The sequence below is a fragment of the Geotrypetes seraphini genome, chromosome 9 (assembly GCF_902459505.1).
Source record: "Geotrypetes seraphini chromosome 9, aGeoSer1.1, whole genome shotgun sequence".
Classification (NCBI taxonomy): Eukaryota; Metazoa; Chordata; class Amphibia; order Gymnophiona; family Dermophiidae; genus Geotrypetes; species Geotrypetes seraphini.
This window is the reverse complement of record NC_047092.1, coordinates 74,055,564-74,081,595: the sequence shown is the minus strand read 5'-3', so window position 1 is coordinate 74,081,595 and position 26,032 is coordinate 74,055,564. Positions and strand designations below refer to the sequence as shown.

The window sequence follows — 26,032 nt, the reverse complement described above, 5'->3', positions numbered from 1 at the left end:
ACTGAAGTTTAGTAATACAATGGTTAATATTGGGTATCAAATTATCGAGATGTGGATCAACCTCAAGTAATATGAAGATATCATCAGCATATGTTAATAAAGTTTCTCGGGTATTCAAATTATAATGTTTCAATTAACTCATGTAGATGTTAAATAAGATTGGAGACAATGGAGAGCCCTGGGGGACACCATAGAGGGCTCTCCACAATTTTGAATTGAAGCCTTTTGTAGATGATATGAAGAGGTGGAGCTTGACAAGATGGCGGTTCAAACTTGCACCGAGACGTCGTGGCGGTCTTTGCGGAATATTCATACCTAGCCATGGTGAAAAGGAAATCTAAACACCCGAGTTTACCGGGAGAGCAGTTACCTCAGACTGGCCCGATGGACGAGTTTGTGCAGCAAGGCCCAAGAGCGCAGAAGCCTGAAGATAATGCCTCGGCTGGAGGGAACGCGCAAGCTGAAGCGTGTGTTCTTTCCTTTGAGGGTGTCAGCTTGTCTCCGGTTCTTCCTGAGGCGTCGGGAGCGGAAGTTGTAGAAGTGGGAGAGGAGCAGTCAACGCTGAGTAAGGTCCAGGATGCCCTCTTGCATACCTGGCAGGGAACCCAGAGCTATGAGGAAGTAAGAGGACCAGACAAAAGTGGTTTCTGATATTTTTGCAGCAAACGCAAGTACAATTGCTTTATCAGGGGAAATCAGAACTGAGTTTTTGCCCCTACGTAAACCTAAAGTCTTCAATATGGAATCAATTTTTCTAGTCTCCAGATTTCCCTGGGAAGCCAGATACAGCAACGTTGTACTGGGGTACTATTAGAAAGTTTGGATTTGAAGAATAAAGTTTCGGTTTTGGAAAATAAATCAGATGACTGACACCAGAATAAAATCTTTAGAAACAAAAGCACTAACTTGGGTTAAAGATAGTGCAAGTTCATTTCAAGCAAGAAATGGTGGAAAACTCCATTAGGAGATGTAATTTGCAGATTATTAACTTTCTGAAATTATTTTCCATATCGGCAATAGATATGTTTAAGCATTACTTAAGTGAAGTTTTGAAAGTACCTGACTCCTCATATCCACCTCTCTCTAAAATATATTAATTACCTGTGAGATCTAGGTCTCAAAATCCCAATCAGCAGAATTTATCTGCAGATAGTATGGATTTATCTAATTTCCTGTAGAGGTCAGAAATTGAGACTCAGGTACCAGCTACTTTACTAGTGCAGTTTGCTATTGATTCAGATAGGGAATGGATGTTAAAATTGTTCTTCAAATGTCAGAATGTACCCAGATGTTTCACGTCCGACACAGAAGAGAGAAAACAGTTTCTTATATTGAGACCTAGGGTGGTTCAGTTGGGGGAGACCTTTGTTTTGAGGTACCCCTGTAAATGTATTATAGTATATAAAGAGAACAGATATGCTTTCTATGAACCGCAGCACTTATCTAAATTTATTGCATCTCAGGATAGTAAGCAATTGCTTACTCTGATTCTTTTAATCCGTTTAGATGAGAAAATGTTCAACGGCAGTCGAGCCTCCTTTTGGTTTTCCTGGTTATATAATTTGGATGTTCAATTTCAGCAATTTCAGCTCCATCTCTATTTGATAGTGGACTAACTATATTGTGTAATCAAAATTTACCTTGAATTATTTGGATTTAATGACATTTTCTTTTATCATGATATTTTTTCTTGTGTTTTGATTGTGATTGTCAAAATTATAAAACCAATAAAGAAATATAAAACCAAACTCTTTTGTAAAGATTGTAGCTTTTTCAGAAGTACTGCCTAGGGCTTTAAACTAGGTAAGTTGGGGGAGGGTACCCACTCACATACCAGCGCAGTAAGTAACTATCCTGGAGAGGTAAGTCGAAACTCCATTTCTGAGTCTGAGGTAAGTACACACATTGAAAACAATACTACAGGAGTCACACTAACTCAGGCGGGAAATTCTCCACAGGGACTTAGCAAACATAAGGTATGGAGGGCTATGTATGTTAATGCACACAGTTTAGGCAATAAAATTCTGGAATTGGAGACGGAAATATTGAACGCCGACCAAGACGTGGTGGCGATATCCGAGACTTGGTTCACAGACTCACATGGGTGGGATATGGCTATACCAGGTTACAACTTATTTCGTTGAGACAAAGAGGGCAAGTTAGGAGGAGGGGTAGCACTATACACTAAAGAAGACATCAAAGCTACCAAAATCATAGATGTCAAGTACACCGGGGAATCCCTCTTGGTGAACCTGGCCAGGGGAAATGACAAATGCCTGTATCTTGGTGTGGTATACAGGCCTCCAAGACAACAGGAAGACAAGGATATATAATTAATCGATGACATAGAGAACATCACTTTGCAAGGGGACACAGTACTGTTAGGGGACTTCAACATGCTCGATGTAGATTGGAACACACTTTCCGCTACAACCAGCAGCAGCAGAAGGCTATTAACCTCCATAAAGGGAGCAAGACTCAAACAAATGGTATTGGAGCCCACTAGGGATCAGGCGATACTGGACCTGGTACTCACCAACGGAAAAAGTCTCAGAGGTTTCAGTAGGCGATACGCTAGCCTCCAGCGACCACAACATGGTATGGTTCAACCTCAGGAAAGGTTTCAGTAGATCAAACACAGCAACAAAGGTCCTCAACTTTCGGGGCACTGACTTCAAACGCATGGGAGATTTCGTCCATCGGGCGCTGCAAAACCAAGCTGAAACCGATAATGTAGAGGCTATGTGGTCAACCCTGAAATCTACCCTACACGAAGCAACAAACCGTTACATAAAAACAGTAAGCAAATGACGGAGAAACAATAAACTCCAGTGGTTCACTGCGGAGATCTTGGACCTCGTTAAAGAAAAGAAAAAAAGCATTTATTTCCTACAAACGATCAGGAAAAAGGGAGGCAAAAGAAGACTATCAGGCCAGGTCTAAAGCTGTCAAAACAGCAGTCAGAGAGGCCAAACTTCGAATAGAAGAGAATCTAGCAAAGAACATTAAGAAAGGGGATAAATCCTTTTTCAGGTACATTAGTGATAGAAAAAGAAACACAGATGGGAGAGTATGCCTTAGGAAACCGGACGGGAATTATGTAGAATCGGATTCCGATAAAGCCGAACTACTAAATGAATACTTCTGCTCAGTCTTTACCTGCGAGGCGCCGAGGTCCGGTCCAAAGTTGCAGACAAGGCAAAGCTCGGATGACCCATTTCGGAATTTCGAGTTTACACACAGCAGCGTCTACTGTGAGCTATCAAAACTCAAAGTGAACAAAGCCATGGGACCGGACAATCTACACCCCAGGGTGCTTAGAGAGTTGTGTGATGTCCTGGCGGAACCATTATCCGTGCTCTTCAATCTTTCCCTGAGTACAGGAAGAGTCCCGTTGGATTGGAAGACAGCTAAAGACATTCCACTCCACAAAAAGGGTTGCAGGACGGAGGCTGCGAATTACAGACCGGTAAGTCTCACATCAATAGTGAGTAAACTCATGGAAACACTAATTAAACATAAATTAGATACGATCCTGAACGAGGAGAATCTATGGGATCCCCATCAACATGGATTTACAAAGGGAAGGTCCTGCCAATCCAATCTGATCAGCTTCTTTGATTGGGTAACAAGAAAGCTGGATATGGGGGAGTCCCTGGAGGAGGAAGATGAAAAATGGAATTGCTAAACTAAAAGATGCTAGGATCCTATATGTGGAGAATGATGAGGAAAAAGCAAATGTGCTAAACAAATACTTCTGTTCTGTGTTCACGGAAGAAAATCCCGGAAAAGGACTGAGATTGTCTGGCAAAGTTACACAAGAAAATGGAGTAGATTCTGCGTCGTTCACAGAGGAAAGTGTTTATGAGCAACCTGAACAACTGAAGGTGGACAAAGTGATGGGACCAGATGAGATCCATCCCAGGATAATGAGGGAGCCCAAAGAGGTTCTGGCAGGTCCTATTAAAGACTTGTTCAACAGAAACAGTTTTTCTCTATCTGGGTCCCTTATATTCAAGTCTTTGAGTCCTAGAGCTTGTAGTGATATTTTAAATGTCCTTTGACTGGTGCTGTTCGGCAACTATTCGGAGGGGGGGGGGGGGGGAGGCTCGGTGGCATGCCAGAGATATGGTTTTCCTCGCTTTTCTCTTTCTCTCTTTACTCGATCTTTCTTTCCTTTTTCTTACTTTTCATCTCGTTTTTACAGACTAGATACTGTTTTTCCTTGTCTACTCTTCATTTCTCCTGGGGGGGGTGCATTTTACATTCAACCATGGACACTTGCTATATTTTTCGTGTTTCTTTAAGATGGTTGTCCTGCGTTGGTCGCTAACTCATATATGGCTGGGTGGCTAATTCTGGAGTCTGTCTGCCAGCTTTTCCACGAACCCAGGGTCTTGGAATCTATTCTCTTTTCTTATCCATCTGGTTTAGAGGGATGGGTGGGGATTATGTTGGTACAGTTAACCCCATTGTATAGGCTTTAACTGCTACTACCCAGTTGATCTGGTTTCGGTTGTATTTTCTCGTATGCTCAGTGGATGTTTTTTTGGGGGGCGGTCTCTTTGTCTATTGGGGTAAGGAGATGGGGTGAGTTGTGGATTTTGGGAGAGGTTTTGGGTACAACAAAATGTGGAAGACAAAACTTATATTGTACTGTTTTCAGTTGTTTCTCCTGTTTTCACTGTTGTCTTCAATAAAAAATTGTTAAACCTTAAAGACTTCAACAAATCTCTGGAGACGGGAATGGTTCCTGGGGAATTCAGAAGAGCGCGTGTGGTCCCTATTCACAAAAGTGGTCACAGAGATGAAGTGTGAAACTATAGGCAAAAGATCTTCACTTCGGTTGTTGGAAAAATAATGGAAGTGTTGCTTAAAGAAAGGATAGTGAACTTCCTAGAAATTAATAGGTTACAGGATCCGAGGCAACATGGCTTTACTAAAGTAAATCATGCTAAACATAAGAACATAAGAATTGCTGCTGCTGCGTCAGACCAGTGGTCCATCGTGCCCAGCAATCTGCTCAGGCGGCGGCCCTCTGGTCAAAGACCAGCACCCTAACTGAGACTAGCCCTTATTGAGTACGTTCTGGTTCAGCAGGAACTTGTCTAACTTTGTCTTGAATCCCTGGAGGTGTTTTCCCCTATGACAGACTCCGGAAGAGTGTTCTAGTTTTCAACCACTCTCTGGGTGAAGAAGAACCTCCATACATTGGTGCGGAATCTATCCCCTTTCAATTTTAGAGAGTGCCCTCTCGTTCTCCCTACCCTGGAGAGGGTGAACAACCTGTCCTTATCTACTAAGTCTATTCCCTTCAGTACCTTGAATGTTTCGATCATGTCCCCTCTCAATCTCCTCTGTTCGAGGGAGAAAAGGCCCAGTTTCTCTAATCTTTCACTGTACGGCAACTCCTTCAGCCCCTTAACCATCTTAGTTGCTCTTCTCTGAACCCTTTCGAGTAGTACCGTGTCCTTCTTCATGTACTGCGACCAGTGCTGGACGCAGTACTCCAGGCGAGGGTGCACCGGTACACCGGTACAGCGGCATGATAACCTTCTCCGATCTGTTTGTGATCCCCTTCTTTATTATTCCTAGCATTCTGTTCACCTTTTTGCCGCCACCGCACATTGCGTGGATGGCTTCATCAACTTGTCGATCATAACTCCCAAGTCTCTTTCCTGGGAGGTCTCTCCAAGTACCACCCCGGACATCCTGTATTCGTGCATGAGATTTTTGTTACCTACATGCATCACTTTACACTTATCCACGTTGAACCTCATCTACCATGTTGATGCCCATTCCTTGAGCCTGATTATGTCAGGTTGCAGATCTTCGCAATCCCCCTTTGTCTTCACTACTCTGAACCTGATTGAATTTTTTGATTGGGTGACCACAGAATTGGATCGAGGACATATGCTAAATGTAATTTACTTAGATTTTAGCAGAGCCTTTGATACGGTTCCTCATAGGAGGGCTCTTGAACAAACTTGAAGGGCTGAAGTTAGGACCCAAAGTGGTGAACTGGATTAGAAACTGGTTGTCGGACAGATGCCAGAGGATGGTGGTTAATGGAAGCCACTCAGAGGAAGGAAAGGCGAATAGTGGAGTCCCTCAGGGTTCAGTCTTGGGGCCGATCCTGTTCAATATGTTTGTGAGTGAAATTGCTGAAGGGATAGAAGGTAAGGTTTGCCTTTTTGCGCATGATACCAAGATTTGTAACAGAGTAGACACCATGGCGGGAGTGGAAAACATGAAAAAGGATCTGCAAAAGTTAGAGGAATGGTCTTTTTTTTTTTTTTAGTTCAATCATCTTTATTAGTATTTTAAAATATACATACATCCATAGGCACGAATGACATTATCCATGACAGTGACAACAAAAAAAACATGTAGATTGACATCCATGCCTCAGTATATAACCATAGTAATAATGAAGCAACAAGAACAAACAACAAAACCAGAACTAATAGAACTGGTCAGACGTGGTAGTAAGTGAAACAGTATAAGTCTAAGCATAATGTTATATACCTTAACTCAAAGGCTAGCTTGATAAGTAAAAACCTCACAGTAACAATACAGTCATAACATCACAGTAGCTACAGCAGTGGTATCATTGTGAACAATGGAATCATTAGGGTCATTAGCATTGTTAGAATCGTTAGGTCCACAGGGGCCACAGCAGCACAGTACTCACTTCCTATACTCCATATAGGCAAGTAATGGTGCCCACATTTTTTCAAATCTAGATAGAAATCCCCTCCGAGTGGCTGCCACTCTTTCATATTTGGCGTAGAGACATGCAGTGTTCCACCATTCAATGTGTGATACATTGGAAAAGTCTTTCCAGTTAGTAAGTATGATGCGCAGTGCAACTAACAGGAGAAATTGAAGTAATGGAACTTTATCAAGAGGAATTGACATATGTGAACCGGTTAAGCTAATAAATAATGTCGGATAGGACAATTGTTCCTTAAACTCTAAAAAAGAACAGATTTGTGTCCACACCGAATGCCAATAATCATGTAACAAGGGGCAATCATAAATCATATGTTGTAACGACCCAATAGAGAGTTTACAGGACCAACATAATCCATTGATCTGTTCTTTTTGTAATTTCGATAGTTTGCTTGGTGTCCAAAAAGCTCGGTAAATCAAAAAGAAAAAGGACTGGTACAATGCTGCTGAACTAGTCAATTTATAGATCATAGCCCACATTTGATTCCAATCTTCTTCAACTAAGGGTATCATTAATTCTTCCCGCCATTTAGTTTGAGTAGAATGATGGGAAGGCAGTCTGTATGATTGAATCAGTTTATACCAGTTAGAAGCTTCCTTTTTCTTAAAGGTGAATGTTGTACAATAACTCAGGAGGTCAGGGTCTACCCACTTGTCCTTATTATTATGTAAAAGATCACGAAAGGCATGCTTGAGTTGCAACCACTGAAAAAATGTAGACGGGGGAAGACAATACCGAGTTCTTAGTATATCATATGGTATCCAATTGCTTCCATCGTATAGGTGACCTAATGTTTGTATACCTGCTGATTTCCACTTTTTCCAATTTACTGTAGTATGTTGAATTTGTATATTAGGGTTGTTCCAAATTGGGATATGGAGTGATTCGTTCCATTTATGAGGTAAGAGTTTGTCCATTGTATGAATAGCAGCCTTAGTAGCCTCCATGTGTCAAAAATCCTGAAGATGAAATGAAAGCTAATGATGGTAGCGACGTCCATCTATATGTCTCTACATCTAGTGTTATCCAATTACTATCAGACAATCCATTAGTATCATGTAAAATCCATTTAGCACCTTGTCTGAGTAAAAAGGCATAATGATAGTCCAAAAAGTTAGGGAAATTAGTGCCGCCCTCGCATTTGGGTAATTTTAATCTGTTCAACGCTATCCTGGGAGTCTTATTATTCCAAAGAAACTTGGTCAGTAATTGGTCTACTCTTTTATAGAATGATAGGGGGAATAGAACTGGTAGCATATTAAGAGGGTATAAAATTTTTGGAGTTAACATCATCTTAATAGTTTCCATCCGTCCCCACCATGTTAAATTTAGGGGACTCCATCTAGCAGTTAGTGTACCTATCATGAGCACGATATCTTCTATTGCAAACTTTATTATATCCTCTATTGTAGATCCGAAATGTATACCCAGATACTTAAGCTTCGTTTGAGTCCACTGAAATTTATAGTCCGCAATAGTATGTTGCAGGATGTGTTTATTAAGAGGAAGCAATTCTGTTTTAGAAGTATTAAGTTTGTATCCAGAATATTGGGAATAATAACTAATCAATCGCAATAAAATTGGCAATGAAGCAGGATCAGTGTATACTAACACGTCATCCGCATACGCAGAAAGTTTAAATTCAATTGATCCATAGCGAACACCTGCTATTTCAGGAGATTGACGAATGTAAATGAGAAGAGGCTCCAGCGCTAAATTAAATAGTAACAGAGATAGTGGGCATCCCTGTTGGGTACCACGGGTGGGATAAAACATTTCCGAAATTAAACCATTTATTCTGACAGTAGTAGAAGGCCTAGTGTACAACAACCGGACCATTGATATGAATTTGTCAGAGAACCCAAACCAAGATATTGTCTGAAATAGAAAATCCCACTCAACTCGATCGAATGCCTTTTCAGCATCTAAAGCTAAAGCCAGGTAAGGATGAGATGAATGTTGGGCAATTTGGATAATTGAGGTGAACAGTCTGGTGTTATCGCTGGCAAGTCTGCCTTGCATAAAACCATTCTGTTCTTTGCCTATCAGTATAGGTAGTACTTTTTGAATTCGGTTAGCCGGTATCTTAGCATATATCTTTGCGTCTACATTAATTAGGGATAGAGGTCTGTAATTCTGTATTTTCAACGGATCCTTACCCGGCTTAGGTAACACGATTATGGACGCTTCGGTAAACGTTCCTCTAATATCACCTGTGGTAGAATAATAGTGAAACAATTGACATAATTGAGGAGCTAATATATCTTGGAAAGTAGAATAAAATTCAACTGTGTATCCATCCGGTCCCGGGGATTTTTTCTTAGCCATTAATGATAGAGACGCTATAATGTCAGGGACCGTGATCTCTTCTTCTAGAGGGATGTTATCTTCTGAATTTAATTGAGGTCTTTGAAGTAGGGGCTTCAAAAATTCTTTCGAATCAGAATGGGACAATTCTGTAGAATATAAAGAGTCATAGAACACTTTAAAATGTTGAATAATTCCTTTTGGTTCAATATGTTTATCACCAGAGTCATCTAAAATAGCATAAATATAAGATTTCTCCTCTCGCATCTTCAAATATTGAGCTAATAGGTGTCCGCTTCTATTATTTGAACTATGATAGGATGCAGATTGCATGAATAACATGTTGCCCGCTTGAGTACTTAATGTTAAGTTATACTCTAGTCTACGTTCCCGAAGTTGCTGCAATAGCTGCATATTTGATGGATTCGATTGATATGATATCTCTAAATTTCTAATATCTGATATTAGGTCGATTAGAGATTGTTGAGTGTTTTTTTTTAATTTTTGCTTGGTAAGCAATTATACAACCTCTAATATATGCTTTGCATGTATCCCATAGTGTAACCCTATCTATTTGGTCACTAGTGTTCAACTCAAAATAATCAGTTAAGGCAGCCCTTATGTAAGGGATGAACTGTGGGTCCTCAAGTAATGCATTATTAAATCTCCATGTACAGGAGGCATGTCTAGGTAAGAGATTGTCCAAATGTAGTTCTATAGCAGCATGGTCCGAAACCGATATCTCATTAATCAATGTATTTAATAAGCAAGGAACTAAGCATTTACTTATGAAGAAATAATCTATTCGAGAGTAGGAGTTATGGGGGGGGGTGAATAAAACGAATATTGTAATTCCGTATGATGTAGGAATCTCCAAGAATCTATTAGATTCAGTTGAGACAGCATGTTATGCAAACTATGCCATGCCTTCGTGATTCTATAGGATACAGTAGATTTCCTATCAAGGGAGGGCTCCAAGGCCAGATTGAAATCTCCAGCTATAACATATGCTTGCGCATTTTCTGCCAAAGCTAGTGCGGTAAGAGTATCAAAAAATATCGGGTCATCAATGTTAGGTGCATAGATATTGAATATAGCAATAGTGTAGTTTACCACTTGTACTTTTACCATATTCCATCTGCCCTCCAAATCATTTTTATGAGCAAGAACTTTAGATTCTGACAAGATCTAATTAACATTGCAGTACCATTCTTTTTGTTTACTGCTGGTGAGTAATAAACATCATTGGCCCAAGGAACTTTTAATTTTTGACTTTCAGTATCTGTTAAATGTGTTTCTTGAAATAGGAGGACATCAGGAGATTTGCGAGAAGTATAGGTGAGTATTTTCTTTCTCTTAATTGGATTATTAAAACCTTTTACATTTAGTGAAAGTAGTTTCAATGACATTTAGATGTGAGTACATGTTGTTTTAAGCCGCTGTAGCCCCTGCGAACCAAACCAAGCCCCAATTCCAGGTAATGTGTATCACATAAACAACCCACGTCTGTACCAAGATACCATACTTGCGTCCCCATAACAAAGGATCGGACAAAAATATGGTATATATATCTATGGGAAGCGAACAGGTGAGAAGCAGCACAACCTTTTCCAGCTGCTAATTGTAATATAAGAGCCTATCATTAACCACTATATTAAAGAAAAACACAGTGATAACGGTGTCAATATGCTAAGTAACAATTAAGACATGTGGTGGAGAACGAACCACAGCATTTACCCTCTAGTCAACTATATATTTTAAGTGCACTCAAGTATAATTATTATTTTTTTTTTCCTTTTTTATATGACATGAATCTAAACCATAAGAGTAATTGGATAGAAACAGTATCAGTCTACTCACTCTTGTATCAACCATTCAAATTGTCAAGTGATATGATGGTACTACATGTCAACATGTGATGAATCTATAACATATTTAATGTATTTCAAATGTCGTAAATTACTCCTATTGTCCAGAATGACAAACGCATCTTACAGCACAGCATGTAACTGAATGGTCAAATAATAATATGTGTAGCCATTATGTAGTTGATGAAGTGTAACAACAGTTAGTAATTAGTATTACCATGATCTGAATAAACCAATGAAATCTTGTAAATGCAGATGATTATGGTAATGTGTATGTCAATGCGTTAAATGAGTGGGTGATATTTACCAAAATGAACATTATATATAGTGAAATGAACCATAACAATCAAAAGCAATATAGCAGGTTCAGAATAAACCAATAACATCTGTACCCTACCATTGTATGTGATGAATAGTATGGATAGCATAAAACCAACATCATTAGGTCATTGCAAGTATATGTGGTAATATGTGAAACAGTGATTCAAACAAGGGAATGATAAATAAAATTACAGGTAATGAAATGGACTGTAGTATTCCAAGACAATAAAGCATGAACAGAATAAACTAATAACATCTGTTCAGAGCAATTGCTTGCGAAAGAGTGTATGACAGTACAGTAAACAAGAATGTGATGTACAGCACTATTTATATTGAGATAAGCTGTGATATTCAGAGAAGTAAGGCATGAACAGAAGAAACTTATAACATCAGTTCAATGCTAGTGTATGTGGTATCGTGTATATCAAAGATTTAACCAAGGAAGTGATGTATAATATTGTATATTACGATGTGAACTGCAATATTCCATTACCATATAATATGAATAGAATTAATCAAAGACAACTGTTCAATGCAAATGGTTGTGGTAGTGTGTATGTCATTTCAGTAAACACAAGAACTGATTTGTGCTGCAACTTCTAGAACAGTATAGCATGAACAGAATAAATCTATAACATCTGTTCAATGCAAGTGTGCGTGAAATTGTGCAGGACACTGATTGAGATAAGGGAGTGATAGATAATATTGTATGTAATGAAATGGACTGTAATATTCCATTACAGTAGCATGAACAAAATATCAAAAATAGCTGTTCAATGCAAACATTTGTGGGAGTGTGTATGTGAATGCAGTAAACGTAATAGTGATATATAGCATTGTATGTACTGAAATGAATTGTAATATTCCATAACATTAGCACATGAACAGAATAAACCTATATCTTCAGTTCAAGGCAAATGTATATGGTAGTGTGTAGATCCATAATTTAAACAAGGGAGTGAGGTATAATATTATATTTACGGAAAGATAGTGTGATATTCCAGGACAGTCCGGTATGACAGAATAAACCAATAACATCCATTTTATGCAATTGTTCGTGGTAGGATGTGAATTAATATATTAAAATAAAAATTGATGTATGACATTATATGTACGGAGATGGATTGCTATTTCCATAACAGTGGAGCATGAACAGAATAAACTTATGACATCAGTTCAATGCAAATGTATGTGGTTGTGCGTATAACTATGATTTAAACAAGGGAGTGATGTATAATATAGATGAAGGGAGGTGGACTGTAATATTTTAGGACAGAATAGCACGAACAGAATAAACCAATAACATCTGAACTATGCCATCTTTTGTAGTAGTGTGTATACAATGTGTTAATCGAGTGAATGATGTGTAACCCTGTGTGTAATGAAGTGACCTATGATAATCCAGAACTATGTATTATGGACAGAATGAGCCAATAATACCTGTGCAGTGCAAGTTTTTTTTTTTTTTTTTTGGTAGTGTGTTTGTCAGTACTTTAAACGGCTATAAGGTAAACTATAAAGTGTGGAAGAATGTGCAAGAAAATAAAATATTAGATAATGTATGTCAATAATAACTTAAAGCAAAAGTAACACCATTGAGAATACATAAGAAGCGGATATATAAGAACAACAATAGGTTGTCAAAAGGCTCTAATAATATCTACCAAGTGTATGGAATCTCAGCGGCGTTACAACATTACAAAGGAGAATATAGTGCGTTTCATAAAGATATACAAATACTAAGTTAGAAGCTAAAATAATCGTATGAAATAATCAAAAAGTTTATCCTAAATTCAACCATATAAGTGCAATACCTCTAGTGTGGCAGTATGTGACACTCACCAATAGTGATGCAGCCTATACTATGTACTCATGGTCATATTAAATCGGTGGATTAAATTAAGGACAGCCACCTAATTGCAAATATATAGTGAATATAGTATAAAGAATCTAAGATGTTAAAACAAAATTATTGAATTGTACAAATGAGCTAATAATACTTGTCATCATATACGGTCAATGCATACTGTAAGATCGCGCGATTAAACGTATATGATATACTAGCAGTAGAATATGGACAACGAAGCATAACAGCTGATGTGAGCAATTAAGAAATCCGGAGGTGAATTTTGACAAATTCTAACCACTTATATATTGTAAATAATACAGTGAAAAAGAAACGATCTTAAAGCAGTGTAACTGTAGCAATAGACAGAATAAATTGAAAATCTCTAGCTATCGCCAGCTAACTATACCTATGCAATACTTCTGCAAAGCAATATGACATCTAACAATCAGTTAAGAAAATAACCCGTGAGTAGCAGTGTTGTCAAACCGAGTGCTGAAACAGAAGACATAAGTAAATGCAGACGCCATTAGAAGATAGGAAAGGCAGCAATCACATATTGTAAGCTCATAACAGGATTCTCAGTTACGTTTAGTATTGCGATCAGAGGATTAAGCAGCGAAGAATGTGACGCTTTACGTAAACTCTGCAAGCTCGCATGTCACCCTGATGACGCGACCACTACAAGGCGCGAAAGTTTCGTGCCTGTTGACACGTGGTCATCCACAAGAAGAAGAAGGTAACGCCATTTTTGTTGAATTGGTGATATGTAGTAACATGGAGCAGATCACCTTTTAGTGGAAAATGAGTAATTGCTCCTTTAATACATAAATATGTCCGTGTCTCCATCAGAGTAATCCCACATTGCTGTTAACAGTGTGTTATATATCATGCTCCACCATTGTCTCAAAAGTGACACTCGTTCTGTGAATAACTGAAAACGTGTAGGAAGAGAACAACTTCAATGTCTCCAATCATACTGCGTCTATAGTTGATGGGCTCATTTCCTCTATGAAATCCGCTAGTGCAGTCGGTTCTGTAAAATCTTTAGTGTTGTTATTGAGGGTTACCCTCATCCTCGCTGGGTACATCATCCCGTATCTTGCATTCAGCTCCTTCAATTTAGGCCGGTAGGCTAACATCTGCTTCCGAAGCTGTGCTGTCTTTTTGCTTAAATCCGGGACAAATAAGATGGAATATACGTCTAGTTTCAGAGGCGATTTTACCCTTGCTCTTGCCATTATTTCCGGGATTTGACTGTATCTTAGCAGACGGAACACAATCGGGCGTGGGTAATGGGCATTGGTTAACTTGTGCGAGGGAACCCGATATGCCCTGTCGATTTCTAGTGGCTTGTCAAATTTGAGATCCAGTATTTTTGGTATGAAGTTTTCCAGATAGTGAACCATATCCGTTGACTCTGTCCCCTCCGGTACTCCCAAAATTCTAAGATTGTTTCGCCGAGAGCGGAGGTTCGCGTCTTTGAGCTCACGCTCCAAATTGGCAATTTTTTAAACTTGAATCTGAAGTTCTTTAATAGTGGTCTGCTGAGCTGATTGCTTATCCTCAATAGTTTGTAAACGCTGCTGAAATTGAGTAACATCCTCTCGCATGTCAGCTAGTTCAGATTTGATTTCAGTAACGTCGATTCCCACATCAGCAAGCATGGATCTCAATGCTTTAAGCTCCGCCATGATGTTCTGGGAGCCTTCCTCGTCTTTGGCATCTTCTGCCGATTTTTTGGGAGACGGTGGGTCAGGCTTGTGCCTCTTTCCTACTTTGGAAGTTGCCATACCGTATTAAAGATCCTTGCTAGAAGAATTCACCCGAATTTGCCACAGAAAAATATGGTTAATTATCGATTCTGTAATTGTGTAGCTGGAGCACAAAAGTTATGCTGCCATCTCTTCACCGGCTCACTAGCGCCCCCAGAGGAATGGTCTAATATCTGGCAACTAAAATTCAACTCATAGAAATGCAGAGTAATGCATTTGGGGATTAATAATTGGAAGGAACCTTATGTGCTGGGTGGTGAGAGGCTGCTATGAATGGGTGGGGAGAGGGACCTTGGGGTGATGGTGTCTGAAGATCTAAAGATGAAAAAACAGTATGACAAGGTGGTGGCTGCTGCCAGAAGGATGCTGGGCTGTTTAAAGAGAGGCGTAACCAGTAGAAGAAAGAAGGTATTGATGTCCCTGTACAGATCGTTGGTGAAGCCCCACTTGGAGTATTGTGTTCAGTTTTGGAGACCTTATCTGGTGAAGGACAAAAGAAGACTTGAAGCGGTCCAGAGGAGGGTGATAAAAATGATAGGAGGTTTGCGCCATAAGATGTATGAGGAGAGACTGAAAGCCCTGAATATATATACCCTAGAGGAAAGGAGGGACAGGGGAGATATGATTCAGATGTTCAAGTACTTGAAAGGTATTAACGTAGAACAAAATCTTTTCCAGAGAAAGGAAAATGGTAAAACCAGAGGGCATAATTTGAGGCTGAGGGGTGGGTGACTCAAGAACAATGTAAGGAAATTATTCTTTATGGAGAGGTGCTGGATGCCTGGAATGTGCTCCTGAGAGAGGTGGTGGAGAAGAAAACGGTGAAAGAGTTCAAAAAAGCTTGGGATGAACATAGAGGATCTAGAATCAGAAAATAATAGTAAATATTGAAGAACTAAGGCCAGTACTGGGCAGACTTGCATGGTCTGTGTCTGTATATGACCATTTGGTTGAGGATGGGCTGGGTAGGGCTTCAATGGCTGGGATGGTGTAGGTGGGCTGGAGTGAGCTTTGACGGAGCCTTCAGTAGTTGGAACCTAAGCACAGTACCGGGCAGAGCTTTGCCCAGAAATAGCTAAGAAGAAGAAAAAAAAAATTAATTGAATCAGGTTGGGCAGACTGGATGGACCATTTGGGTCTTTATCTGCCATCATAGGAAGGAACAGGAAACAGAGAGTGAGGTAAATGGACAATACTCGGACTGGAAAAGCATCACAAGTGGAATGCCACGGGGTTCAGTGCTTGGACCCATGCTCTTCAAGATATTTATAAATGTCCTGAAAATTGGTACAACGAGCGAGGTGATAAAATTTGCAGACGATACAAAGTTATTCAGAGTCATGAAGACACAGAAGGTTTGCAAAGACTTGCAACGTGACATAAACATGCTCGAGTATTGGGCCGTGATATGGCAAATGAGGTTTAACTTGGTTAAGTGTAAGGTGATGCATGTCGGTAACAAAAATCTTATACACGAATACAGGATGTCCCGTGCAGTACTCGGAGAGACCCCCAAGAAAGAGACTTGGGAGTACTAATGGACAAATCAATGAAGTCGTCCGCGCAATGCATGGCGGAGGTGAAAAGGGTGAACAGAATGCTAGGAATGATTAAGAAGGGGATCACAAACAGATTGGAGAAGGTTATCATGCCACTGTACCGGGCATTGGTACCCCACCCTACCTGGAATACCGCGCTCAGTTCTGGTCGCTATACATGAAGAAGGACACAGTACTACTTGAAAGGGTCCAGAGAAGAGCGACTAAAATGGTTAAGGGGCTGGAGGAGTTGCCGTACAGTGAGAGATTAGAGAAACTGGGCCTCTTCTCCCTTGAAAAGAGGAGACTGAGAGAGGACATGATCAAAACATTCAAGATAATGAAGGGAATAGACTTAGTAGATAAAGACAGGTTGTTCTTCCTCTCCAAGGTAGAGAGAATGAGAGGGCACTCTCTAAAGTTAAAAGGGGATAGATTCCGTACAAACATAAGGAAGTTCTTCTTCACCCAGAGAGTGGTAGAAAACGGGAACGCTCTTCCGGAGGCTGTTATAGGGGAAAACACCCTCCAGGAATTCAAGACAAAGTTAGACACGTTCCTGCTGAACCAGAACGTACGCAGGTAAGGCTAGTCTCAGTTAGGGCACTGGTCTTTGACCTAAGGGTCGCCGTGGGAGCGGACTGCTGAGCATGATGGACCACTGGTCTGACCCAGCAGTGGCAATTCTTATGTTCTTATGTCAACTACTATGTTAATGTTGGATTACTGTATGTAAATGGCTCTGATGCTCACTGTGAAAGGGGGAATGATAAATACGCAATAAAGAGAAACATATTGAAAACCTTCTTCTTGATATTATTTCAACCATGTATCGAGAATTCTAGTGTAATATAGTCTTATCCATCTCCTTACTATATACCCAAAGTATTAAAAATATTCTGTTACCTAGATTTATGGATCCAATGTCGACATGCAGCTTTGCACAAAATGCAGCCAGTAATGAACCAAACAAAGGACCTATTATTGCCACAGTCTGTACACAACCTGAAAAACAGCATAGTAAATGTAAATGCAGATTCAAGATGCAATACTAGCATATATTCTGTTTCTATAGGAATGATATAGGAGAACTGTAAATTAGGTACTTACCATTGGAAAGATCAAAGAAAAATCAAATGGTGTGTGATTTGTAGATGGGAGTGGGAGGGAGGAAATATAATCTTAATTCTAGTTCATATAAAAAGTTCAATAGCAGCAATGGGAAATACAGTTTGAGGCAAAGCTTTTGGATCATAATCAGTTTGCACATCTTTATTCATGTCATAGTTACTCAGTGTGTCATATGAATTTGAAAACTAAGGGCTAGATTCACTAAGCCCACCGATCATGCTCCGACCACTTTGCGACCCCAACCCGATTCACTAACCTTCCTCCCGAGCATATCCGCACCCGATCCAATCCGTGCATGCAAAGTAGGAAGGGCCTCGATTCACTAAACAAATTCAGGCACACCAACTGGGCTGGCTGATCCAAAACTAAGCGACTGCTGAGGACTAGTCGCTTGTGCAAAAACCCTGCTCTCTGCCCTGACTCTCCTGCTCTCTGCCCTAACTCTCCTGCAATTCTCAAGCAGCAAGCACTAGTCTGCAGTAAGGAGGCGCACTTTTCCAGCCTAAATGCTAAATTAGATATTAGAATGAAAGTTTGCAGAAGAGTCGGCTTGCATCCATCAAAAAGAAAAAGAGCTACAACACAGAATATCTTTTCTTTTAGTTAGTGTTCAGCCAAGGGCTTCAGTTTTATTTTGAAACTGCATCTCCGAGGGAGCAACATCAGAAAATATCTTCATGGAAAAGAGGGGGGTGGGGGGGGGAGTGAATGCATGGAATGGCCTCCTTTAGGAGGTGAAGCAGACAGAACCCAGTACCAGAATTCAAGAAAACATGGGATAAACCCTAAGATCCCTAGATGGGAGTCGGTGGCACTGCAGCAGGCAAGAAATTCAGCACACTGAATGGACCTAGGGTTCCTTGGTTTCCCTGGTGCCACATTGAGCAATGGAGAAAACTCTGGCATGATACCTCTCAAGGCTAAAGCGAGCTGCAATTATACAGAAACGTATAATTTATTATACACCTTTTGCAGTTCATGGACTCTCATGTAGTCAAGCAAAATCCTTACATGAGACTTGTGTTACCGCCTACTGTGACCTTATTTATCTAAAAAATAAGTTAAAAATGTCAACCGATGCTTGTTTGGGAAGGAACAACGACTCTCCTGCTCTTGACGCCATGACTCCTGCGGGTTAAAGCGGGGCTGCACTACGGCATGCTCTGTTAAGTTCCAGAACATGCCCCAGTACAGCCCTATTTTAAACCTGCGGGTTAAAACCATAGCAAGTAAAAAAGTTTAAAAAAATTGCAGAGAGCAAAAAAAAAAAAATCACGGAGAGAAAGCACATGCGCAGATCATCTACACGCAAAGAAGATGGTCTGTGCATGTATCACAATCAGTGATCCGTGTGGTTGGTTTGAGGCGTGCCTCCGATCGGCCTAATTTGCATGCAGATACGTTGTGAATCGGGTGCCCGGCTACCTCACGGATCGGATCTGTGAGGTTAGTGAATCTAGGCCTAAAACTTTTAATCACCCATCTACAGAGGAATGTTTAGAATTAAGACAATTTTCTAACTGCAAAACTAAAAATGTGGTGTGTGCTGTGATATGTCCATGAAACATGTTTATATTGGCAAGACCAAAAGGGCCTTTAACAAGCACATTACCGTATCAAACTCAAAAGTGTCATTAAGACACAGGCCAAAGACAAACCAGTAGTAGATCATGCAATTATCTGTGATCACAAATTTGGTGATTTTAGATTTTTGGTGATTATGAAAGTTCACTTATCATAGAGAGGAGTTAACATTGAAAAGATGCTTTTACAAGAAAACAAATGAAAATTCTGTACAACCAGTGGCGTACCTAGGGTATGTGGCACCTGGGGCCCATAATTTTTTGACACCCCCCCCCATTATATGAAAAATATGATTTTTAGTAACAATCCACGTATTGCACAAGAGTGTACCTAGGAAAAGGCAGCATCTTAAACACTGCAGTGAGCACTAGAACACCAACACATACATTGTAAAACTAAACAAGCCAGATCCCGCACAGTCAATTGATCCTGTAGTCAATGCCAACTGAAAACTATGTTCTTTTCATACACACAGAACAGAGATACACCCTCTCCCAATATGGAATAATTACAAACTAAAAATAGAAATATGTAGACAAAAGTTAAACTGAACCGCCAAGAAACCAGACCCTGGATACAATGCAACACCACAAAAACAGTAACACATGTCCTCTAATACAGTGCAAAATATAAAGACAGTAAATGTAAATTTGAAAAAACTGATACATAACAATCACCACTTTACAAATTAACAAATAAAAATAAAAAAAATAATGAGAAATAAAAAAAATACCATTTTATTGGACTAATCCCCGTAAGCTCGGTCCCCATTCCCGCAAACCACCTGATTCCATCCACACAAGCCTTGATTTGTTTATATTAAAGTATAAAAAGAAACAATATTCTGTACAATTGTCAATTTATAAATCAGCGTCTTCTCCCCACTCTCTTACCCATTTCCCTTCAGTGTCCTCAGCCCACTCTCTCTCCACTTTCCTTCAGCGCACGCACATAAAAACAAGCAAGTAATTTTATATCATTTTCATTCTATTTATTCATAGAAATTAAAGTCTAAATAATGCCAGTCACATAACAAAACATGATTTTACAAAAATAATTCTCTACACAGTCAAGCCTGCAAGGATTACTAGATGTCTTTCAGCAGCTCCCCTCCCTCCCTCCCCCTTACCTTTGTGGCCAAGTCAAAATGATCTACCAACAATAAAATGCTAAAAACACAAAGCATGCTGTACGCAGAGAAAATGTTAATTATCATTTATATTCCGCGTGTTTTCAAAGAGATCAAGGTAGATGACTTTATGCAATGTCACCTCAGTAACAATTATACAAAAATAGACAAATATTCCCCCTCCCTTTTTACTAAACCGCGATAGCGGTTTTTAGTGCAGGGAGCTGCGCTGAATGCCCACACTGCTCTCGACGCTCATAGGCTCCCTGCGCTAAAAAACGCTATTGAGGTTTAGTAAAAGGGGGCCATAGTGCAAAATATAGACAGCATATATAAATTCTCAAAACGGACACATTTTGATCACTAAATTGAAAATAAAATTATTTTTCCTAACTTTGGTAATTTCATCAGTCTCTGGTTGCACTTTATTCTTCTGACTGTGCATCCAATATTTCTTCCCTTCTTTCAGCCTCCTCTATGCTTCCTCTCCTCCAGACCTCATTCCCTCCCCAAACTTTTTCTTTGTTTCACCCTGCCCCCTTCTTTCTTTTTCTCTCTCTCCATACCCCCTTTCTTTCTGTATGTCTGTTTTTCTCTCTCTCTCCATGCCCCATTTCTTTCTTTGTTTCACCCTGCCCCCTTCTTTCTTTCTCTCTCCATGCCCTCTTTCGTTCTGTATGTCTGCTTTCTTTCTCTCTCTCTCTGTGCCCCATTTTTCTTTGTTTCACCCTGCCCCCTTTCTTTCTTTCTGGCTCCCTGTCCCCGCTTTCTTTCTTTCTCCCTGCCCTCCCTTATGCCACCACCATTGGGAAAATGCTGCCACTGCCGCCACTGGGGAATAGGCTGCCACTGTCGCCATCGGGAACAGGCCGGTGCCGAGTTCACCCTGCTTCTCTTCCCCGCGGGGCCGACCAACTCTCGCCACCCGTCAATTCTAATGTCGGAGAGGACATTCTGGGCCAGCCAGGCAGCGATTGGCTGGCCCAGAATGTCCTCTCCGATGTCAGAATTGACGCGGGTTACGAGAGTTGGTCAGCCCCACAGGGAAAAGCAGGTAAAAATCGGCACTGGTCTGTTTCCGATGGCGGCGGTGGCACTCAAGTGGCTAAAGAGACGCAGTTTGCCACCTAGGGAGAACACTGGAGGGTGGCCAGCTGTGCACCCCCTTTGGGCATAAACCCGGGGCGGACTGCCCCCACCCCCACCCCACCCCACCCCCACCTTGGTATGCCACTGTCTGTACCTCACTCCCTCTCTATGACCAAAAATTCTCCTTTCTTCTATTCCCCTTGTACACAACTATCTCTTTCCCTCCCTTCCTCTCTCCCAAGTCCATGCCTTCTGTGTTCAAAAACGCATTCCCTCCCCCACCTCAGCATATCTTTCCCAAGTTCATGCCTTGTGTCCAAAACGCACTCCCTCCCCCCTTTTGTGTTCCGCGTTTGCCTCCCAGCCCATCTTAGCAACTTTCTCAGCAAAATGTAGCTCGAGCCGCGAGGCTTGTCTTCTATTTCCTGCCTGTCCTGCCGCGCACACATAGCCGACCGGAAGTCTTCCCTGACGTCAGTGCTGACGTCCGAGGGCAGGCTTTGCTTAAGCCCTCCCTCTGACGTCAGCGCTGACATCGGGGAAGACTTCCGATCGGCTATATGTGAGCAGCAGGGCAGTAGGAGCAGATGATGAGCCTCACAGCTCGAGTTATATTTAACCCCGCGGGTACCCCTTCGTCCCCGTTCAGCTCTCTCCTGTGCACCCCTTTGGGGCGTGCACCGCCCCCCCCCCCTTAGGTACACCCCTTTTAATAAATGCACATTGGCTTCCAGTTATCCATCGGATAACATATAAACTTTGTTTGCTTGTTTTTAAGTCTCTTCTCTACAAGACTCCAGCATTCATATTTAAACTACTAATACCATATCATCCAAGCAGAACCTTGAGATCTAATGAGCAAAATTTGTTGACCATTCCTTCACTTAAGGTTATTAACACTAGACAGCAGCTTATCTTTTCGGTAACTGCTCCTCAGACTTGGAACGCTCTCCCAATTTACTTACGAAATGAGCAGGACTTAGGAAAATTTAAAAGTAATCTAAAAACATTTCTTTTTAAAGATGCTTTTAATATTTAAATTAACAATTCTGAAACCAGCGATTTTATTATGTTCTATGGTTATTTGTTTCCCTACTGTATTTTTCCTTTGTTTTGCTTATCTTTATTAATTGTATTTCAAACCCCTATCTTACCTTATGTAATGAGTATAATGTATTAGTTATCTACCCAATGTTATTATTTAAAGTTTGTATTGTTTTGCCTCTATTTGATTATATTTTAATCTGTTCATCGCTTAGAATGTGATTAAGCGATCAATCAAGAAAAATATTAAACTTGAAACTTGAAACTACTGCTTCCCACCACCCTACCAAGACCCCAAAAGACAGCCCTTGTGGTCTGGTGAGCTAGGGGGGGGTCAGCTCAGAACTCCGCCCAGTTCAAGCAACCCTCCCTCCATACCTTACTGTAGAAGTCAGCAAGAGGGATGCTCATTCCCTGTTGCCAGCAGGCCCGCCTCTTCAAAATTGCAGACCTTCCCCTTCCTGGGATACACCGGGGAGGGGCCTATGGCCCTGATTGACCTGGATATCTTAAACCCCATTTATGGGAGGGGCCTTAGGTATCTGGGCCAATCAGGGCCTTAGGCCACCTTCCTGGTGCATCCTGGGATGCACTGGGGAGGAGCCTAAGATTCTAACTAATGGAGAAGAACTCTCTTAACATCCAGCAATGTCAAAAGTTTTTTAAAATGATTATTATGCAAACCTATGGAAAAGGACGTGAGCAGTCAAACTTTCTAATTTACATGGAAATCTATGACTACTTTGGCAGAATGAAGGGACAGAGCAGAGGAAGACCCCTGCCTTCATAAACCTGAGGAAAGGCTCTCTGCATGACAGAGCTTGTAGTTCTGAAACCAATAGCTACTAAAAAAACTGTCTCAGCAGTAAGATCCATCAGTGACACCTCTTGCAAAGGCACATATGGAATCTTACTGAGTTAAGATTCTACATCAGAAATAGCTGTCACAGAGGAGGCTGCAACTGCTAGGCTCCTTTCCAAAATCTGGTGACAACTGGATATCTTCTATTCATGCCCTAAAATATGATTCTTGTCACTTGTACTTTGAAGGGGCCAATGGCCACACCCCTCTTGAGATCACCCTGGAGAAACACTAGGACCACTAATGTTGGAGCCTTCACCAGCTTCACATTTTCCTTAGTACACCAGCACTGAAACATCTCCTAAGCCTTAGCATAGGCCATAACAGTTGCTGGTTTATTATATCTGAGGAAGGTAGCAATAACCACCTCCAAGAGGCTCTTCCATGCTAAGACTGCACCCTCAGAAGCTATGCTGGAAGCCTAAAGCATTCTGGATTCTCCAAGGCAACTGGACTTTGCGAGAGCAGAGTCAGATGCAGTGGAAGTGTGAGACACTTGTCCCTCTATAGATGAACCAGATCCATGTATCACAGCCGATGTGACCAACCGGAATCAACCAGGATTGCCAACTCCAGATGGTTCACTATTCTTTGAATGACCTGGCCCATCACAGGCCATGGGTAAAAATGTATGATAGCCCTTTCTCTGGGCACTGTTGTCTACAGCATCCATGTTGGCACTTCTGGGCTCAAATCTTCAGCCGAATTGAGAGACTTTTTTTGTAGACTGCCAATGTCATCAAATTGAATGTTGGATGCCCCCATCAATGCACAAGGCTGTTGAAGACCTTCTGAGACAGAGATAATTCCCCTGGGTCTAGGGTCTGCTAGTTGAGATAGCCGGACTGTACATGGTCCACTCCTAATAGCCGGACTGTACATGGTCCACTGCTGATAGAGCTTGCAGGTGGACTTCTGTCCAGCAAACAACTGGGCCTCCTTGCATGTTGACATAGGCCACCACTGTAGAATTATCAGAGAAAACCCTGACCACTTTGCCTTCCAGAGAGTTTTCCAACATCTGTAGGGCCAGACACATGGCTCACAGCTCCAAATGGTTGATCGACCACTTCCTCTGTGAGGGCAACCATTGGCCCTGAACTGGATGACCCTCGCAATGACCCCTCAGCCTTAAAGGCTGGCATCTGTCATCAGGATCACCCAAAAGAATATGTGGAGTGGCAAGACTTTTTTCAGCTACTCCGATTGTAGCCACCAATGTAAACTTTGATGTGCTTCCACCTTCCAGGGCAGCCACCTCTGCAGAGAATCTGCCTGTGGAGTCCAGCAGGACAATAGTGCTTCATGGAAAGGTGGTTGATGAGCTTTCGCCCCCAGAACCTCCTCTATGGTAGCCATCATTGACCCCAGAACCTGCAGATAGTGCCAAATTGTGTGAGCTGGCATCACCTGGATATCCACAATTTGGCCTCTTAGTTTCAGTTTGCGTGTCTCTGACAAAAAACACAGCCTTCTGCCATATTGAAGTAAATTCCCAAGCATTCTAGGGATTATGTGGGCTGCAAGTAAGTGTTCTAAAAGTTGATAATCCAACCAAGGTCCTGCGGTAGCTGGACAACTTGTGCCTTCTGTCTCTCCCTCATGTTTGGATGGAGCTCTGATCAAGCAGTTGTCCAAGTATGGATATTTCTGGGTCCCTGCTTTATGTAGGTGCACTGTGACAATAACCATCATCTTGGTAGAGGTGTGAGGTGCCGTTGCCTGCCGAATGGGAGCATTGAGAACTGGAAATGGCTCTCCAGTATATGTGAGTCAGAATATTGGAATATGTAAGTAAGCCTCTGACAAATCTAGAGAGGCCAGAAATTCCCCCAGTGCCACCAAAGCTATGGCTGAATGCACAATCTCCATTCAGAACCAGGGTACCTTCAGCCTTGAACTGACCAACGTCAGATCCAAGATCTGGCTCCATTCATCTGAGTCTTTCTTGGGCACAATGAAATATATAGAGTATCTGCCTAAGCCTGAATATCCAGCAGCCATGTCACTGTTGCTCAAACTCTGTCCACAAATAGGTTCAGTAGAGGACAAATGAATTCCTTGCTCAAGCTTCTCAATAGACTGAAAACCTCCCTCCAATCAGAGGAAGTTCAGCTACTGACCTAGTATCATTGGGATTACTTGAAGGCTGCTGCCAGGTGTGCACTAGAGGTATGAGCTCTCCTGGAACCTCTAAACCTAAAGTCAGTGATCATCGCTACACTTGTTTTCACAGCTTTAGCAACAATCGCTATTAGTGACCCAATTCACAAAATGGCTCACCGCGTGTTTTCCCCCTCGATCGCCCATTTACTAATCCAGCCATACAAAATAGCCAAGCGATTGATGCACTAACATTGCTTGACTATGCAAAAAAAAGGGGTTTTAGCTGTCAGAAAAAACTGTGCTACTGACAGGTAAGACTGGTGTTTTTCATTTTTTTTTCAATGGCACAGATATTTTACGTGTGTTATGCAAAACATTTGTCCCATAAAAAAGAAAAAATCACCTCTCTGCCAATGCAACTCCCCCCCATCGGGCAGCAATATGGCTTAGACGCCTCCTCCTTGTATCCCAGGATTCAGAGGGAGGAGCCTAAGGCCTCTCCCCATGCATCACATGATACACCAGGGAGGGAAAGCCCTTTCATTCTGGAGTAGCAAGCCTACAAGCAGGACAGACTGAGCTTCCATCCTGCTCCAATGTCTCTGAGAAGGTACGGGAGGTTTGGGGGTTGGCGGGTGACTTCTGGTGGCACATCCCTCCTGCCTTTTATTTCAGGGGAGGGGAAGGGGGAGGGTA

The 26,032-nt window shown here is 41.3% G+C and overlaps 1 protein-coding gene across 3 annotated transcripts in view; it reads right to left on the bottom strand.

The window, feature by feature from the left end:
* SLCO1A2 (solute carrier organic anion transporter family member 1A2) overlaps positions 1-26,032 on the bottom strand; it is a 192,801-nt gene that overhangs the window by 98,869 nt on the left and 67,900 nt on the right. For all 3 annotated transcript variants that reach the window (XM_033959647.1, XM_033959649.1, XM_033959648.1), the window contains one exon: positions 17,298-17,396. In XM_033959647.1, the coding sequence (XP_033815538.1) occupies positions 17,298-17,396 (99 nt within the window). The remainder of the gene's footprint in view (positions 1-17,297; positions 17,397-26,032) is intronic.